The sequence below is a fragment of the Vulpes vulpes genome, unplaced genomic scaffold (assembly GCF_048418805.1).
Source record: "Vulpes vulpes isolate BD-2025 unplaced genomic scaffold, VulVul3 u000000652, whole genome shotgun sequence".
Taxonomy (NCBI): Eukaryota; Metazoa; Chordata; class Mammalia; order Carnivora; family Canidae; genus Vulpes; species Vulpes vulpes.
The window spans coordinates 3,000,361-3,018,879 of record NW_027325771.1 but is presented as its reverse complement, the minus strand read 5'-3'; the positions used below and the strand labels follow the sequence as shown (position 1 = coordinate 3,018,879).

Below are 18,519 nucleotides of genomic sequence, written 5' to 3'. Positions count from 1 at the left end.
GATCATGCAATATGTAGTCCTCTGGGGCTGATTCTTTTACTTGGCCTAATATTTTCCACATTGTCAGTTTTAAGAGTGATTCCTGCCATTATACAAAGCAAGAAGCAACCCTGAGGGTTCTTGGTGTCCCTAGTCATTTGGAAATTTAACAGTGAAAAATTTGAAATGGGTTATCACACGTTGATGGGGATTTTTTTCATTCAAGTAGTGTGTAGCCTCCACTCTTTGATGGCTGTCGTGGGAGTTATGCGTCTGTTACGCTGCCTCCTAACACCTGAGCATGGTAGGGACCCAGTTTGTGACGGTGTGGTCTCGAAGTCATGTTAGAGAACATAGTAATCGGGCAGTGCTCTGTGAACCCCAGACTCCTTTTGTGTTGTTTTTGTAAACACCGGTGAAATACAACACACACATCAAAAAGAGCACAGAATGTGTGTATGAAATGATGAATAAAGACAAAGCAAAATCATCAGTTGAGAAATAGGACATCTCCAAGTCATTCCGTGTGTCCCCTCCTTTCCCTGGAAACCACCGTTGTGACGAATGGCCAGCACTTTTCTCTCTTTTTTTTAACCGTTTTATATATACTAAACAGTACATTTCAGTTTTACTTGTTATTAAACGTTTTTTCTTTTTGCCTTAGAGGAGTGCTACAGAAATAAAATGTGAGGGGCACCTGGTGTCTCAGTCAGTGAAACATCTGCTTTTGGCTCAGGTCATGATCCCAGGGTCCTAGGATGGAGCCCCATGTCGGGCTCCCTGCTTGTGCACTCACTGTCTTTCTCAAATAAGTACATAAAAATTGAGAAATAAGAAAACATGAACCATATGTATAGTTTTGGTCTAACTATATTAAAAACACATTCTAATAATAGTTTTATTATTTATATAATATGTAATTGTAATACTTAATATTTAACATAATATATACAGAATATCATTTCAATGTGTGATATGAACACTGACTGAGATAGTTTGCATTCCTTTTTTTAATAGTTGGTTTTTTTTTTTAAGATTTTATTTATTTATTCATGAGAGACACAGGCAGAGGGAGAAGCAGGCTCCCTGCGGGGAGCCCAATGCGGGACTCAATCCCAGGACTCCAGGATCACAACCTGAGCCAAAGGCAGATGCTCAACTGCTGAGCCACCCAGGCGTCCCTGTTACGGAGATCCTAAATGATAGAATCATTTTTTAGAAATGATATAACCATTGTGGAGAACATTTCCATATTGTCTCATTGAGCTCAAGGTAAAAAAAAAAAAAAAGAAATTGACTCAAAAATTCTTCTGTATACATAGCTTAGGAAAATAAGTGCTGTGTGTATGAGGACATGCATTCAAGGATTTTCAGAGCTGCGTTGTTTGTGACAGCTCCAGATGGAGACATCCCAAATATCCAAGTAGAATGCGTTACCGGATTTTCATACGTGCCATCTTCAAAGACTAGCTTATCAGTGTTCCTGCCAGTTTCTCCATTTCCTTGAGTTCTGTGGTTGGCAGCCCCCGGTAGTAAGATGTCTTGCTTTTGAAAGAGAGAGAAGTGACCCCAGGAAATAATGCAAAAACCAAAGGGGGTGAGGTGAGGTTAGGAATTGAATTTTGTTCCACCAGGACCCACATTTCTTAGATTCAGTGTGTCACACATCAATGTGATGTTTATGGTTAAGTCACCAGAGTTGGAAAGGTTTTTTTTTTTTTTATAAAGATCCAGTTAGGCATTGCCCTGATGAGCCCTCATTGAATATTTGATTTACTTTGTAGCTCTTAACTCACTAGAGATCTCGTAGTGACTTGTTTAATGTCTTATTGCCTCGCACCTGTGAGGGGCCTGGGTGAGACCCTCCTATTGATTGTTGTGTCCTCGGTGCTTAGTGCACACATTAGCCTGGTGGTTCCAACCAATAGCTGTCACGTGGATGAATGAACGAATGTGCTTTCTTGGGTAGGAGACTGAGGCTGCCAGGAATTGGACATGACCCTGGGCGGGCCACTGCAGTTGTCGTATCTGAAGGCACCCGTCTCAAGTCACACAAGCAGAAGGGTTGACATCATTGTTCTAAACTGCTTGGATCCCCTTCCCAAGGATTACAATTTAACTGGTGTGGAGTGCTCCCCCTGGGGATTTTACACATTTCTCAGGTGATTCGAATTTGCAGAAAATTCTAGAACCTTTACTCCATAGACATTAGAGTGGTCCTTGTCCATGTCTGGTCTCTCAGACTCGCAGCAGCAGCAGCAGCCTCTGGAAACTTGTCCTACTCCAGACCTGCAGAATCAGTGACTTGGGGTAAGGGACCCACAATCTGTGTTTTAGCAAGTCCTCCTGGTGATTCTGACACACAGAAACCTTTCCTGTTGAGTGAGTGTCTCCGTAGCTTCAGGGAGCCATAACAGAAGACTGCAGACTGGGTAGCGGATAAACATGAGTTTATTTCTTACACTTGAGGCTGGAAGTCCAAGAACAGATGCCTGCGTGGTAGGTTCTAGCGCAGGCTCTCTTCTGGATTGCAGACTGCCAACTTGGTGTTGTACCCTCACGTGGTGGAAGGGCCAGGACAGCTCTCTGGGGTCTCCTTTGGGAAGGCACTGTTCCCATTCGTGGGGGCTGAAGCTCATAACCTCGTCAGGCCCTGCTTCCTGACACCATCACATTGTGGCTTAGGGGGTCGACATCTGAATATGGGGGGACATAAAGTGTCCCATTGCAGTGGGGTGGTCTTAACAGTTGTTGGGTTTTTGGTTTGTTTTTTTGTGTGTGTGTGCCAGTGGATGGTTTAAATTATTCTGCCTGTGTTATATGTGTTTTCTGCTTACCTCAAAACAGTACTGACAGGAAAGTGTTTTCATGTGCATTTCAGCAAACCCAATCATTATGCACCGAGCAATGATGTGTACGGTGGGGACATGCACGTCCGACCCATGCTTTCTCAGCCGGCGTATTCTTTCTACCCAGAAGATGAAATTCTTCACTTCTACAAATGGACCTCTCCTCCAGGAGTAATTCGGATTCTGTCCATGCTTGTCATTGTGATGTGCATCGCCATATTTGCCTGTGTCGCATCCACGCTCGCCTGGGATAGAGGCTATGGAACTGGCTTAATGGGTGGTAGCATAGGCTACCCTTACGGAAGTGGCTTCGGGAGCTACGGGACTGGCTACGGCTACGGGTTCGGCTACGGCTACGGCTACGGCGGCTACACGGATCCCAGAGCAGCAAAGGGCTTCCTCCTGGCCATGGTGGCCTTTTGTTTTATCGCTGCATTGGTGATATTTGTTACCAGCGTTATAAGGTCTGACATATCCAGAACCAGAAGGTACTACTTGACTGTAATAATACTGAGTGCCTTCCTGGGCGTCATGATGTTCATTGCTACAATTGTCTATATAATGGGAGTCAATCCAACTGCCCAGGCTTCTGGGTCTTTATACAGTTCACAGATATATGCCATGTGCAACCAGTTCTATGCATCTACAGCTACCGGACTCTACATGGATCAGTATTTGTATCACTACTGTGTGGTGGATCCCCAAGAGGTATGGGTGTCTTTGGTTCCCTGCTCCTGCTTTGGGTACAGGCTCTCAGGATGCTTAACAGAATCCCTTTGGGAACTTTTTAAAAAGGAGTGATGATAAGACCTCACTTGTATTTAAATCAGAATCTGGAGAGAGGCTGGGTGTCATTATGAAGGTAGTATTAACATGTCCTATAACTCATCCACTTGAAATTTGGTTCCGAAATTTTAGTATGTTCAGAGTTGGGCAGCCATCACCCACAGTTGGCTTTAGAACATTTTCACTATCCTCAAAAGAAACCTCGTACTTGTTAGCAGTAACTTCTCATTTTTCTCTAACTCTTCCCAGATCTAGGCAACCACTAATCCTATTCTAGATTGGCTTATTCTGGATATTTCATATGTACAGAATCACACAGGATGTGGTCTTTTATGATTGGCTTCTTCCTTTTTTTTTTTTTTTAAGATTTTTATTTATTTCTTCATGAGAGTCACACACAGAGAGAGAGGCAGAGACAGGCAGAGGGAGAAGCAGGCTCCATGCAGGGACCTGATGCGGGACTCAATCCTGGGACCCTGGGATCACGAGCTAACCTGAAGGCAGATGCTCAACCGCTGAGCCACCCAGGCGCCCCTCCTTTTTTTTTTTCTTAAGTTTTATTTAACCTCTGCACTCATTGAGGGCTTTGAGCTCACAACCCCAAGATCAAGAGTCACACCTCCCCGTGACCAAGCCATCCAGGCTGCCTCCATGATTGGTTTCTTTCATTTCACACTTGTGTTTTCAGGGATCATGCATGTTTTGGCACGTTGTATCAATTCCTTTTTATAGCTGAATACTATGCCATTATGGCTGCACCATAGTTTATTTATCCTTTCATCAGTTGATGGACGTTCGGGCTACGTCTATATTAACTATTATGAATAACGCTCCGAACATTTGTATACAAGCTCTTGTGCAAACCCATATTTTAATTTCTCTTGAGGATATTCCTAGGGTAGAATTGCTGGGTCTTATGGTGTCTGTGTTTAAGCCCTTGAGGAACTGCCAAACCGTTTTCCAAACTGGTTGGTCTATTTTACATTTACCAGAAATGGGTGAGGATTCCTGTTTCTACACATCCTCACCAACATTCTTTTTGTCTGTTTGGTTCTCTCCATGCTGATTAGTTAGTTAAGTTGCTAATATTTTCCTGATGGATTTCTAGTCTTTTTTCCTCCTGTTTTTTGTTTTTGTTTTTTTTTTTTCCCCTCTCCTTCTACTGACTCAGGAATTCCTACTCTTTTACCTGAATGAGTCATTTTTTAGGGGGGGGTTAGATCATCTCCAGTAATTATCATTTATTTTGAAGGCTGAAATGTTTTCCCTCCAAAAGCCACGTAGGCTTTTCAGAATGTCTGTGTTGACATTCAAATCTTATCTCTGGTGGATAGGGCTGAGGGTTGGTACTCCTGTGTCACCACACCCCCTTCTCTCTTAGTCCTCTGAATGCCCCAAAACCTGTGTTCGCTGAAAAAGGGTACCACTCGTAGACAGCTGCACAGAGACCCACCTGGTGCTGTTAGCAGAATCTAGGCGGGGATCCTGGTGTCGGGCTCAATTTCAAGTGTCTCTAGGCCAGTGGACCACTTCACATACTTAGCAGACCTCCTTGTCAGGAGGAGGGTTTTCTTGTCACAGGGCCCTTCCTTGTATGCACACAGAAGCCTCCTACAACAGAAACCACCTGCCAGACCAAATGAATCATTCATCCATTTTCTCTCGTTCATAGTGTGGTTAGGTCATGTCTGCATAATTTATGGTAAGGCACATCCTCTGTCAACTGGCACCCCATAAACGTGGTCATGTACTTAAAGCTACTTCTGAGACTAACATTTTCCAATCCCTTTAGAAGGATACCGATGATTGAGTTAATTTACTGGCCATTTTCATCTGTTTATGAACATAAGGCCACTTGGTGCTCCAGCGTTGAAACTGGATTTCTATAACTTAAGATGGATTAGGGTGGCGGGGGGTGCTCAGTCCCGTTCACCGTCTGCCTTTGACTCAGGTCGTGATCCTGGGCTCCTGGGATCGAGCCCCACTCAGGTTCCCTCCTCAGCGTGGAGCCTGCTTCTCCCTCTCCCTCTGCTACTCCTGCTGCTTGTGCTCTCTCTCTCTCTCTCTCTCTCTGTCAAAAAAATAAAATCTTTAAAAAATATTTTTATATAAAATTATTTATATTTTAAATATAAAAATATATATTTTTAAAGATTTTATTTATTTATTCATGAAAGACAGAGAGAGAGAGGCAGAGACACAGGCAGAGAGAGAAGCAGGCTCCATTCAGGGAGCCCGATGTGGGACTCGATCCCAGGACTCTAGGATCATGCCCTGGGCTGAAGGCAGCGCTAAACCGCTAAGCCACCCAGGCTGCCCAAAATCTTAAAAAATAAAATTTAATGAAGATAATACCTAACTGTAAGCCTGTTCTGAGTATTGAGTCAAGTTGTGTATGTGTTGCTAGCCTCAGCCCAACTGTTGTGGGCTACCTTGTATATTTCTAAACTGTAACTCTATCAGTTGTATATCGCTTGAACTGCAGATAGGTTTTTAGGTTTTTATTGAGGGTGGATTAGGATAAAGTAAACAATTAGAATCTAACTAACTGTGTCAATATCCTTAATCTCTTTTTAGGCAATTGCCATTGTCCTGGGGTTCATGGTGATTGTGGCTTTTGCTTTAATAATTTTCTTTGCTGTGAAAACTCGAAGAAAGATGGACCGGTATGACAAGTCGAATATATTGTGGGACAAGGAACATGTTTATGATGAACAACCCCCCAATGTTGAAGAGTGGGTAAGTGTTTAAAAAAAAAAAAAGAAAAGAAAGAAAAAAAAAAAAGAGCAAATGTCCCATCTTTTATTAAACCCCCTCCCCCACGTTTCTTCCTCTAAACCTGACTTTTAGTGCTTTGTGAAACTATGTTCTTTGAATTATTGTTTGTATACATTGCAAAAATTGTGGACTCATGTTTTACTCAGAACTTGAGGTGGGATGATAAGTGGAAATTGTTTTACTGCAAGGTGAAATCAGATTTTTTTTTTTTTTAAGATTTTATTTATTTTAGGGGGAGGGTAGTGTGTGCGAAAGCAGCGGTTGGAGTAGAAGGGGAGAGTCTTAAGCAGTCTCCACACTGAGCCCCTCAAGGTGCTCGATCTCATGACCTTGAGATTATGAGGTCAGTCAAATCGAGTCGGGATGCTTAGCCAACTAAGCCACCCAGGTGTTCCGGAGATCTCTATTTTTAGGAAGTATGCCTCCGCACTGAAAAGAAGTGGCTTCTAAAGGAATCACACGAAAAGAACGTGGTCTTGGCAAAATGAAACAACTCCTCCCCTTCCCCTTTTATTTCCCTGGTTATCATTTTGGAGAACACTTGCTCAGGGTGCTCGCTGTCTTGAGTTAAGAGGGGTGTTTCTGGAGTGGTAACAGGTGGCATACGTCTCAAGTTTTTACACGGACGACAGCCTGACAAGTCACAGTGACTAATTCTGCGTGGATACTTACAGCAGACAGAGATTAGAGCAGTTCCCTTTCTTGCATAGACCGTGCTGTTATTTCTACCAGTATGTGTAGATGTGATTTGCAGAAAGTTTAGCGAGCCCCTCCCTCCAAAAAGAGCTTGGAAATTAGCTGTTTAGCATGGAAATAGCACATGCGGATACCTCATGAGTCTTTTTTTTTTTTTTTTCTCACGAGTCTTTAGAGATGTCTGGAATGAGACTTTATTTCTTAGGAAACTTGTTAGCAAGCAGTTGGAAGCATCCTCAGGAACTACCATCAGAGGTTTCTTTGCACAGACTGTCACGGAGGTTGGTGGGGAATCCTGGCCGCAGCTTCCAGGGGAGGTTTGTTCTGGCCAGTGGGAGTGGAGCAACGAGGGCCAAGTGGGGGGGCCCTGCTGGTCAGGTTAGGGTTAAAGACGCTGCTTATCTGGAAGCTTCTGTTAGCTCTGGCATTCTGTATGTCTGATTTTAAGAAATCTAGAACTGCAGATGAGATTTTCTTGTTAAGGAGCCAAAACAAAAACAGTCTTTGGAAAATCAGGTGTGATGTGTATAGGCTGCTTAGAGGGTCTTAGAGGGTGGGGTCTGGTTCCTGACCTTGCATGAGGCCTGCCTGGGGTGTTTTGTTTTGTTTTGTTTTGTTTTTTCCTCCTCCATTTCCTCCCCGGTAAAGCCTGAAGGTGTTAGGGAGTGTTTTCTTTCGACCTTTAGCTCCAGGCAAGGCCACCTGTAGATGGAATAGGACCGTCTATTGTGAATGGTGAAGTAAATGTTTCGCAGAGTTTCTGGGTGTGTCAGTTTTCACTGGCTGTTGGATTTGTTTACTTAAGGTTTCGAGAGCCTTAAAAAAAATCCCCTAAACTAAAGAGAGACTAGTGCTGGTAAGGTTGGAGTGGTGGTGAACTTTGGCCTCTCATCTGAATTCTTTTTTGCTGTCCTACGGTTTTAATCAGTTCTCAGTGCTTTTGATAATTGGGCAATAGGTAGCCATAACAATTTATGGACATGATAATGATGATGAAGCAGCAAGGATTTTACTTTTATTTATTTGTTTGTTTATTTATTTATTGGATTTATTATTTTATTCTTAGTTTTATTTTTTAAGGATTTTGGTTTTTATTTTATTTATTTATTTATTTTAAAGATTTTATTTATTTATTCATGAGAGAGAGGCAGAGACACAGGGAGAAGGAGAAGTAGGCTCCCTGCGGGGAGCCCAATGTGGGACTTGATCCCAGGACTCCAGGATCACGACCTGAGCAGAAGGCAGATGCTCAACCACTGAGCCCCCCAGGAGTCCCAACAGTTTTGTTTTTATTTCCGCACCCCCCCTTTTTTTTCAAGATTTTATTTATTTATTCATGAGAGACCAGAGAGAGAGGCAGGGACACAGGCAGAGGGAGAGGCAGGCTCCATGCAGGGAGCCCGATGTGGGATTCGGTACACCAGGGTCACACCCTGAGCCGAAGGCAGATGGTCAACCGCTGAGCCACCCAGGCGTCCCAGGATGTTGTTTTAAAGTCATCTCTACACCCACTGTGGGGCTCGAACCCACAGCTGCAAGATCAAGAGTCACCTGCCCGCTGACCTGAGCCAGCCTGGCACCTCAGCCCTGGCTGGTTGCTCACGTCGCTGCACCTTCTCATAGATTCCCCAACAGAAATGCTTAAGATGTGCTATTAGAAATAAGCTCTTTGTTTTTTTTTTTTTTTTTTTTTTTTTTTATTTATGATAGTCACAGAGAGAGAGGGGGGCAGGCAGAGACATAGGCAGAGGGAGAAGCAGGCTCCATGCACCGGGAGCCCGATGTGGGATTCGATCCCGGGTCTCCAGGATCGCGCCCTGGGCCAAAGGCAGGCGCCAAACCGCTGCGCCACCCAGGGATCCAGAAATAAGCTCTTTGGAGGTGATTTCAGCCACAGGGTGTTTGGCTTTTCCATCCATTGTCTCCTCACCTGCCCAAGTGTGCTTTGCCGAACTCAGGACTTCCTTCTTGTTTCTTCCGTTTCTTCCGTTTACTCCCTGTGCCCTCTTGTGCCATTCTGCTCACACGCATTTCACTCTGTTCACGTAGTGGATTTGTGTCCCCTTAGCTCCCGCGCTTCTGGGTCAGGCCGCTTTGAAGAGTGGAGAGGTAGGTAGACAGGATGGAGTGGGACAGCAAAGCAAAGTTTATTGAACAAGAGTACAGAGCTCCCAGAGAGGAAGGGGGGACGCCCCCTCACGGGTTACCCTCAGAGCTTCTAAGTTTAGGGATTGTCATGAGCTCTTTGGTGGAACTCTGTTAAGCAGTCAGGGCTTTGGTCATATATGTGTCCACCTGTGGTTAATGTCTCTTGTGCTGATGGTTTTGGGGTTTTATTTCCTGACATCTTAGGACTTCTGTCTTAACTGCCCCTTTTCCATGAAATTGACAAATGCTTTGTGGTTCATTGTCTTATTTTAGGACGTTTTGCAGAAGTCATTTCTGCAAAGGCTGCAAAAAATTGAATGCTAGTGCAATCCTGTCTAAGCCGCAGAACAGGTGTCAGCACTCTTACGTTTTAGCTGCCCTGACTCCCTATTTGCCTCCTGGGGGCGCTGGCCCTGACCGCCTCACTGTCCAACCAACTCCTAACAATAGCTGCCGAGGTGAAAACGTTTGATGCTACATCTAAAGTGCCTGGTAGGATTCGTGATTGTTCTTCCTTTTGGTTTTTAAAAATCAGTATCATAAAAAATGATCTTCTCTTAGAATAATAGAAAGAGGGCAGCCCCGGTGGCCCAGCGGTTTAGTGCCACCTTCAGCCCGGGGTGTGATCCTGGAGACCCGGGATCGAGTCCCACGTTGGGCTCTCTGCATGGAGCCTGCTTCTCCCTCTGCCTGTTTCTGCCTTTCTCTCTCTCTGTCTGTCATGAATAAATAAATAAAATCTTAAAAAAAAACAATAATAGAAAGAAAACCTAGCATTGATTACTTGTACTAAGTGAGGATTAAAATGTGAATTGTAGGAGCTCCTGGGTGGCTCAGTGGGTTAAGTGTCTGCCTCTTGATTTTCTGACTTAGGTTAGGATCTCAGGGTTGTGAGATTTGAGCCTCACCGTGGGGCTCCACACTGAGGGTGGAGCCTGCTTAAAATCCTCTCTCTAAAAAAGTTCTTTATCTTAAAAAAAAAGGGGGGGGGGATCCCTGGGTAGCTCAGTGGTTTGGTGCCTGCCTTCGGCCTGGGGCATGATCCTGGAGTCCCGGGATCGAGTCCCACGTCAGGCTCCCTGCTTCTCCCTCTGCGTGTGTCTCTGCCTCTCTTTCTCTGTGTGTCTTTCATGAATAAATAAAATGTTTAAAAATAAGTAAATAAAAATAAAAAATAGAAATATAAAATTTGAATTCTAATTGTAGGGAACTAAGATAAGATTTCTCTATATAGGCAATAACGGGATTTTTGTGTGCGTGGGGAGGAATGAGGAAGAAAAGCTTACGAGAGGAACGTTAATTAGCTACTGAATATTAGTTTCCTTCTTCCCTATATAGTGGGGTAAGTCTAGACACGCATTATTTTATTAGATCTTGCTACTTTTCCTGGATTTTTAAAATCTTTAGAATCAGACTCTCCAGAGCAAAGGCACCTCAAAAGTTGAGCCTTAAGCGTTTTAAGCATGTTTCGGCGCTTCAGTATTAATGTGTGGGGAAAATGTGCAACTCGCTCATTTCCTGCCTCTGAATCTCAAGCACAATGGTTTTTCTGCCTTCCTAGGGAGTCTTGGGGTTGTTTTTTTTTTTTTTCCCCTTCCCTTTGCTGGATATCTTGTACTTTGTAAAATAAGCAGGCCCTGTTTGCACACAGTTGTGGGTGTTAACATGGCCTTTGTAGTCAATCACTTATGTTTGTACCAGCATTGTTGTATGTTAGATGGTTGAAGTTCTTTTAATTAAATTTGCAGATGCTAATTTTTTTCTGTTATACCCTCAAAATCCAGATTTAGATGGTGCTTTTTCTGAATTAAAAAAAATACATTTAGGGGCAGCCCGGGTCGTTCAGCGGTTTAGCGCTACCTTCGGCCCAGGACGTGATCCTGGAGACCCTGGAGTCCCTCGTTGGGCTCTCTGCATGGTGCCTGCTTCTCCCTCTGCCTGTGTCTCTGCCTTTCTGTCTGTGTGTCTCTCATGAATAAATAAATAAATCTTTAAAAAATACATTTATTGGGGCGTTGGGGTGCCTCTGTTGGTTAAGCGTCTGCCTTCTGCTCAGGTCATGATCCCAGGGTCCTGGGGTGGACCCTGAATCAGCTCCCTGCTCAGCGGGGAGTTTGCTTGTTCCTCTGCCTCCCCAGCACTGGTGCACTCTCGCTCTCTTTCTCTCTCAAATCAATAAAATCTTTAAAATACATATATAAATATTTATTTATTATTATTATTTTTAATTTTTTTAAAATTTTATTTATTTATGGTAGTCACAGAGAGAGAGAGAGAGGCAGAGACACAGGCGGAGGGAGAAGCAGGCTCCATGCACTGGGAGCCCGATGTGGGATTCGATCCCAGGTCTCCAGGACCGCGCCCTGGGCCAAAGGCAGGCGCCAAACCGCTGCGCCACCCAGGGATCCCCTAAATATTTATTTTTTAATGTATTTTTAAATTTTATTTTGTTTGGTAACTAGATATTTTGAAAATACAGTGCAGTATAAGAACATTCTCCCACCCTGAGTTCCCATTCTGGTGTATTTTCTTTAATTCCTTCCCCCCAACCCCCACCTACCTTCTTACTCTAAATCAGAAGAAGTATGATTATGTTCCTTCTCAGTATAAAATCCTACTTTGATTTGATTCAACATCATGTTTTAGGCTTTTAATCACATCCTTAAATACTCCTCAAACGTGTTTTGATACTATTGACTTCATTGAAGTACAACGTGACTCTGTCTGCACAGAGTAAAGTACAATAGGTACACCCAATTACAGGGCTTGATGAATCTTTACACATACACATAACTCACCCAGATCAAGATATAGGTGATTCCCATGTCCACGGGTTCCTCCTGCCTTATCTCGGTATCTCCTGGAGGGTGGTAACCCCTCTCCTTCCTGTCATATCAGATTTTTTTTTTTTAAGATTTTCTTTATTTATTCATGAGAGATGCAGAGAGGGGCGGGGGCAGAGACAGGCACAGGGAGAAACATGCTCCATGCAGGGAGCCCGACGTGGGACTCAACCCCAGGTCTCCAGCCCTGGGCTGAAGGCGGTGCTAAACTGCTGAGCCACCCGGGCTGCCCCACATCAGTTGATTTTGTTTGTTCATGAACATCGTAGGAATGAAATCCTATAACATGTGCTTTTGTGTCCACTTAATGTAGTATCTGTGAGATTTGTTTTTGTTGTTGCATCTGTCAGTATGATACTGTTTTAATTTTTGTATTTTTTGGCAAGGTAGAAACTTTCCTGATTATCCCCCTTTATAAAGCTTGGGGAGGGGCACCCGAGTGGTCCAGTTGGTTAAATGGCTGACTCTTGATCTCCGCTTAGGTTTTTTGTTTTTTTTTTTTTAAGATTTTATTTATTTATTCATGAGAGACACACAGGGAGAGGCAGAGACATAGATAGAGGGAGAGGCACGCTCCTCTGGAGCCTGATGTGGGTGGGACTCGATCCCAGGACTCCAGGATCATGCCCTAAGCCGAAGGCAGACACCCAGCCGCTGAGCCACCCAAGCGTCCCTCCGCTTAGGTCTTGATCTCAGCTTAGGTCTCGATCACAGGATTGTGAATTCGAGCCCAGCATTGGGCTCCATGCTGGGCTTAGAGCCTACTTTAAAAACAAAGCAAAAGAACCAAACCAAAATGAGAAACCTGAGGTTAGAATGATCATTAAATACAAAAAAACCAAACAGGTTTTCCCAAAGAGATGAAAGACCTGTACTCTGAAATATAAAACATTGATGAAAAAAATTGAAGTTGACACAAAGAAATAGACATTCCATGCTTATGAATTGGAAGAACAAATAATGCAAAGATGTCCATATGACCCAAAGCAGTCTACACGTCTAATGGAATCTCTATCAAAATACCAACAGCATTTTTCACAGAAGTAGAACAGATAATCCTAAAATTTGTATGAACCCACAGAAGACCCCAGAAAGCCAAAGCAATCTTGAAGAAAAAAGACACTGGAGGCGTCACAATTTCAGACTTCAAGTTATAACTACAAAACTGTCATAATCAAAACAGCATGATACTGACCCACAAAATAGACCCATAGATCAACGGAACAGACTGGAGAGAGCCCAGAAAGAAACCTATGATTATCTAGTTAATTTATCTTCAACAAAATAGGAAAGAATATGCAATGGGAAAAAGACAATCTCTTCAGCAATTGGTGTTGGGAAAACTGGACCACTTTCTTAAACCATACATAAAACATGGTTTAAAGACCTAAATGTGAGAGTCAAAACTATAAAAATCCTAGAAGAGAACATAGGTAGTAATGTCTCTGACACCGGCTGTAGGAACATTTTTCTAGATATGTCTCCTGAGGCAAGGGAAACAAAAGCAAAAATAATTATTGGGACTATCTTAAAATAAAAAAGCTTCTATACAGTGAGCAAAACAAAACTAAAAGGCAGCCTACAAAATGGGAGAAGATATTTGCAAATGACAACTGATAAAGTATCCAAAATCTATAAAGAAATTAGAACGAAAAAATCCAGTTTAAAAATGGGCAGTAGAGGTGTCTTGGTGGCTCACTTGCTTAAGCATCTGACTTTGGCTTAGGTCATGATCTCAGGGTTCAGGGATTGAGCCCTGCTCTGCGCTCAGTGTGGAGCCCGCTTCTCCCTCTGCCTCTGTCTCTGCCTATCTCTCTGCGTCTCTCATAAATAAATAAAATCTGAAAACAAAAACAAAAACAAAAACCTACAATGAAATATCATCTCATACCTGTCAGAATAGCTAAAATCAAAAACACAAGGAACAGGTGTTGGTGAGGCTCTAGTGAAAAAACCCTCTTGCACTGTTGGTGGGGATGCAAACTGGTGCAACCATTGTGGGAAACAATATAGAAGTTCCTCAAAAAGTTAAAAAAAAATACAGCTATCCTATCCAACAATTGTACTACTGCGTATTTACTTAAAAAATACAAGACCACTCACTAATTCAAAGGGATACATGCGGGCAGCCCGGGTGGCTCAGCAGTTTAGCACCGCCTTCCGTCCAGAGCGTGATCCTGGAGTCCTGGGATCGAGTCCCACGTCGGGCTCCCTGCATGGAGCCTGCTTCTCCCTCTGCCTGTGTCTCCGCCTCTCTCTGTCTCTCTCATGAATAAATAAATAAAATCTTAAAAACAAAAAACAAAAAACAAAGGGATACATGCACCTTTATGTTCATAGCAGCATTATTCACAATAGCCAAGATATGGAAGCTGCCCAGATGTCCATCTATTGAAGGAATATATGTTAGGTATGTGTACACACACACACAGAGGAATATTATTCGGCCATAAAAAGAATGAAATTTTGTCATTTGCAATAATCTAGGTAGAGCTAGAGGGTATAGTGCTAAGCAAAATAAGTCAGAGAAAGGTGAATGCCATATGATGTCATGTGGAATTAAAAAAAAAAAAAACAAAACAAATGAGCAAAGGGGAAAAAGACAAACCAAAAATGGCTATTTAAAAAAAAATATTGCAAGAGTATTTATATCTATATTAAATAAACATATTTATATATTTATTGCAACTGGATGTTCTCTGGAAGTCTAGAATCACTTTTTTAAAAGATTTTTTACTTTTTTATTCATGAGAGAGAGAGAGAGGCAGAGACACGGGCAGAGGGAGAAGCAGGCTCCATGCAGGGAGCCTTATGTGGGACTCGATCCCGGGACTCTAGGATCATGCCCTGGGCCAAAGGCAGGCACTAAACCACTGAGCCACTCAGGGATCCCCTTGAATCACTATATTGTATTCTTGGAACTAATATAATATTATATATTAACTAATTGGACTCAAAATTAAAAACTTAAAAATAATAAATAAAAATTTAAAAACAGGGTTTTAGGAAATCTCTCCTTTCCATCCTTATATTCCCATTTGCTCATTTTTAGGTATCTTTCTCCACCCTTTCTCACTCTTTTTTTTTTTTTTTTTAAGATTTTATTTATTCATGAGAGACACAGAGAGAGGCAGAGACATAGTCAGAGGGAGAACAGTCTCCCTGCAGCGAGCCAGATGCGGGACTCAGTCCCAGGACCCCAGGATCATGGCCTGATCCAAAGGCCAACATTCAACCACTGAGCCACCCAGGCTCACTAAAATAATGGCTTTTGTTTGTGGTTGTTTACAAGAAGTTCTTAATATGAAAATAACACAAATTTATTATAATAAATATGGGAAAAAATGCAAATTCCCTCTCCTCTCTATTTCCTACTGAGGCTGCTTAATGAACTCTAACAGGCTTGTATCCTTTTTCTGTTTTTGTTTGTTTGTTTGGTTTGGTTTTTGTTTTTAAGTAGGCTCCATGCCCAGTGTGGAGCCCAACACAGGGCTTGAACTCAGGACGCTGAGATCAAAACCTGAGCTAAGATCAAGAGTTGAATGCTTGACCAGGTGCCCTAATCCTTTTTCTATTCTTGATTATTGATTTCATACTTCTTTCTCCTCTTTCTTTCTGAGAGGGAGAGAGAGAGTGGAGTAGGGGGTATGAAGGGGCAGAGACAGAGAATCCTTTTTTTTTTTTTTTAAAGATTTTTATTTATTTATTCCTGAGAGACACACAGAGAGAGGCAGAGACACAGGGAGAGGGAGAAGCAGGCTCCATGCAGGGAGCCTAACCTGGGACTCGATCCCAGGACCCCAGGATCACGCCCTGAGCCAAAGGCTGACACTCAACTGCTGAGCCACCCAGGCGTCCCTAGAGGGAGAGAATCTTAAGCAGGCTCCACGCCCAGCATGAAGGCCGATGTGGGCATCAATCTCACACCCCTGAGATCATGACCTGAGCTGAAATCAAGAGATGGACAGTTAACTGACTCATCCACCCGGGCGCCCTTGATTTCATATGTTCTAACACTCCTTTGCTCACTGCAGTTTAATGTTTTGAAAGCAGGCACTTCTTATTGTAGTGTGGATGTTTCTCCTCCCACAACTCCCCAGCTTAGACTCCATACATGCATACAGTCGCAGAAGCAAAGTCCATACAGTATAGGAGAGTTGGTCTGAAGTGTAGACTCAGGCCAAGTTCCCTGGATCATAATCCAGCCCTGTCCGTTAATGTTGTGAGACCTGGCAATGTCTTTGCTGTCTTTAGAGTTTCGCCATCTCTAAAACGGAGATGATCATTGTGCCTACCTCAGGGTGTTGTTCTAATGACTTAAATTTGTAAATACTTAGAATAATTAAGTCTGTCAGTACATAACACCTTTACCTAATTGCTTTTAGCAGCCGTGTGGTATTACATAGGATACCATGATGCATTCCCCTATCTGTGGACATTTTGATTACTTCCAGTTGTTTGCTCTTAGAGTTAACAATGCAGTGAACATTTGAACACATGTCTTTATGCACTCTTGCTGGTATTTATATGATAGATTTTTTAAAATTAATTTATTTATTTATTCATGAGAGACACACAGAGAGAGAGAGGCAGAGACACAGGTAGAGGGAGAAGCAGGCTCCGTGCAGGGAGCCCGACATGGGACTCGATCCCAGGTCTCCAAGATCACGCCCTGGGCTGAAGGCGATGCTAAACCACTGAGCCACCCAGGCTGCCCTATATGATAGATTTTGAAAAGTGTTCATCGAGTCTGCGAATTTTAAATTGTCAGGTACTGGGGCACCTGGGTGGCTCAGAGGTTGAGCGTCTGCCTTTGGCTCAGGTCATGATCCCAGGGTCCTGGGATCGAGTCCCACATCGGGCTCCCTGCAGGGAGCCTGCTTCTCCCTTTGCCTATGTCTCTGCCTCTCTCTGTCTCATGAACAAATAAATAAAATCTTAAAAAAAAAAGTTCTTAAATCTAAAATTTTTAAAATTATAAAACCCAGAAATAGAGGAACTTTATACCAATCAAGGATGAGAAAACATTATGAACTGACATATGTTTAACTCAACCCTGTGCACACGTTCGATCCACAACAAAAAAATAAAAATTTAAATATGGAAGAATCTTTTTATTTTTTAAAAATATCTTATTTATTTTTGAGAGAGACCGAGTGGGGACAGGGGCAGGGGAAAAGGGGGAGTGGGGAGCCTGATGCCGGGCTCGATCTCATGACCCCAAGATCACAACCTGAAACAAAAGCCAGGAGTCAGATGCTTAACCAACTTCACGACACCAACTTCTCTCTCTCTGTGACTATCATAAATAAATAAATAAAAATTTTTAAAAATTAAGATTTTATTTATTATTCATGAGAGATACAGAAAGACAGAGAGAGAGGCAGAGGCCCAGGCAGAGGGAGAAGCAGGCTCCCTGCGGGGAGCCCGATGCGGGACTCGATCCTGGGACTCTAGGATCACACCCTGGGCCAGAGGCAGACACTCAACCGCTGAGCCACCCAGATTCCCCTGAGTTGGTTATTTAGCTTTTCTCTCTCTTTAAAAAGAAAGAAATATTTTATTTATTTATTTACCAGAGACAGAGAGAGGCAGAGGCTCCACACAGGGAGCCTGATGTGGGACTCCATCCCGGGTCTCCAGGACTCAGGGCATGCCCTGAGCTGAAGGCTGCACCAAACCGCTGAGCCACCCGGGCTGCCCTGAGCTTCTCTCTCTCCTAGAAGTTTTTAAGGCTCTGACATGGTGTAGTTTCCAGCATTTACCTATCAGTGTAGGAATTAGTGAGGATTATCTGGCCGGGGGTAGGGAAAGGGGTGGGATGCCTCATGTGTGTGCATCCTGTTACCTTGTCCTGTGTCATCAGCGTTGGGTGACTTTTAGCTTCCTTGGACTCTGATGACACTTTGCCCCGGGTGGCCTTGTCTTCATTTCATAGCTTCTTCATATGTAAGTGAAAGTAAAGTTTTTATCTACAGATTAAGCAAATGCCATGATGATTAGAGGGTTCAGGTCGGGACCGGCACGTAACTTAGTAACATATAGAAAATTTTAGTGAGTGTGAGGCGTGTGGTCAGGTGTTGGCAGTGCTGAGCCTGGCTAGGGAAGCTTGGGTAAGACTACTCAAAATATAAATATATTTAATGTTGGTTCGATGTAACGTGCTCTTCTCCTTCTTGGTGAGCTTGACACAAGATAAAACCGCACGTGCTTTCCCGAAGGTTGGCAGGCAGGCTCTGCATGTTATCTCTCTGCACAGAGGAGTGGTGGGGCAGGTGGGTGTGGGGCAGGTGACTGGGACAGGGTGGCACTGGTAATCAGCATTAGACATCTGAAGAAACTTGAATAGCTTTTTAATTTTTTAAAAATATTTTATCTATCTATTCATGAGAGACACAGAGAGAGAGAGAGAGGCAGAGACCCAGGCAGATGGAGAAGCA

The 18,519-nt window shown here is 43.2% G+C and overlaps 1 protein-coding gene across 3 annotated transcripts in view; it reads left to right on the top strand.

Annotated features, from left to right (window-relative positions):
- Positions 1–18,519, top strand: part of OCLN (occludin) — a 55,551-nt gene that overhangs the window by 8,688 nt on the left and 28,344 nt on the right. For all 3 annotated transcript variants that reach the window (XM_072745385.1, XM_072745384.1, XM_072745383.1), the window contains exons 3-4: positions 2,861–3,536; positions 6,192–6,353. In XM_072745385.1, the coding sequence (XP_072601486.1) occupies positions 2,861–3,536; positions 6,192–6,353 (838 nt within the window). The remainder of the gene's footprint in view (positions 1–2,860; positions 3,537–6,191; positions 6,354–18,519) is intronic.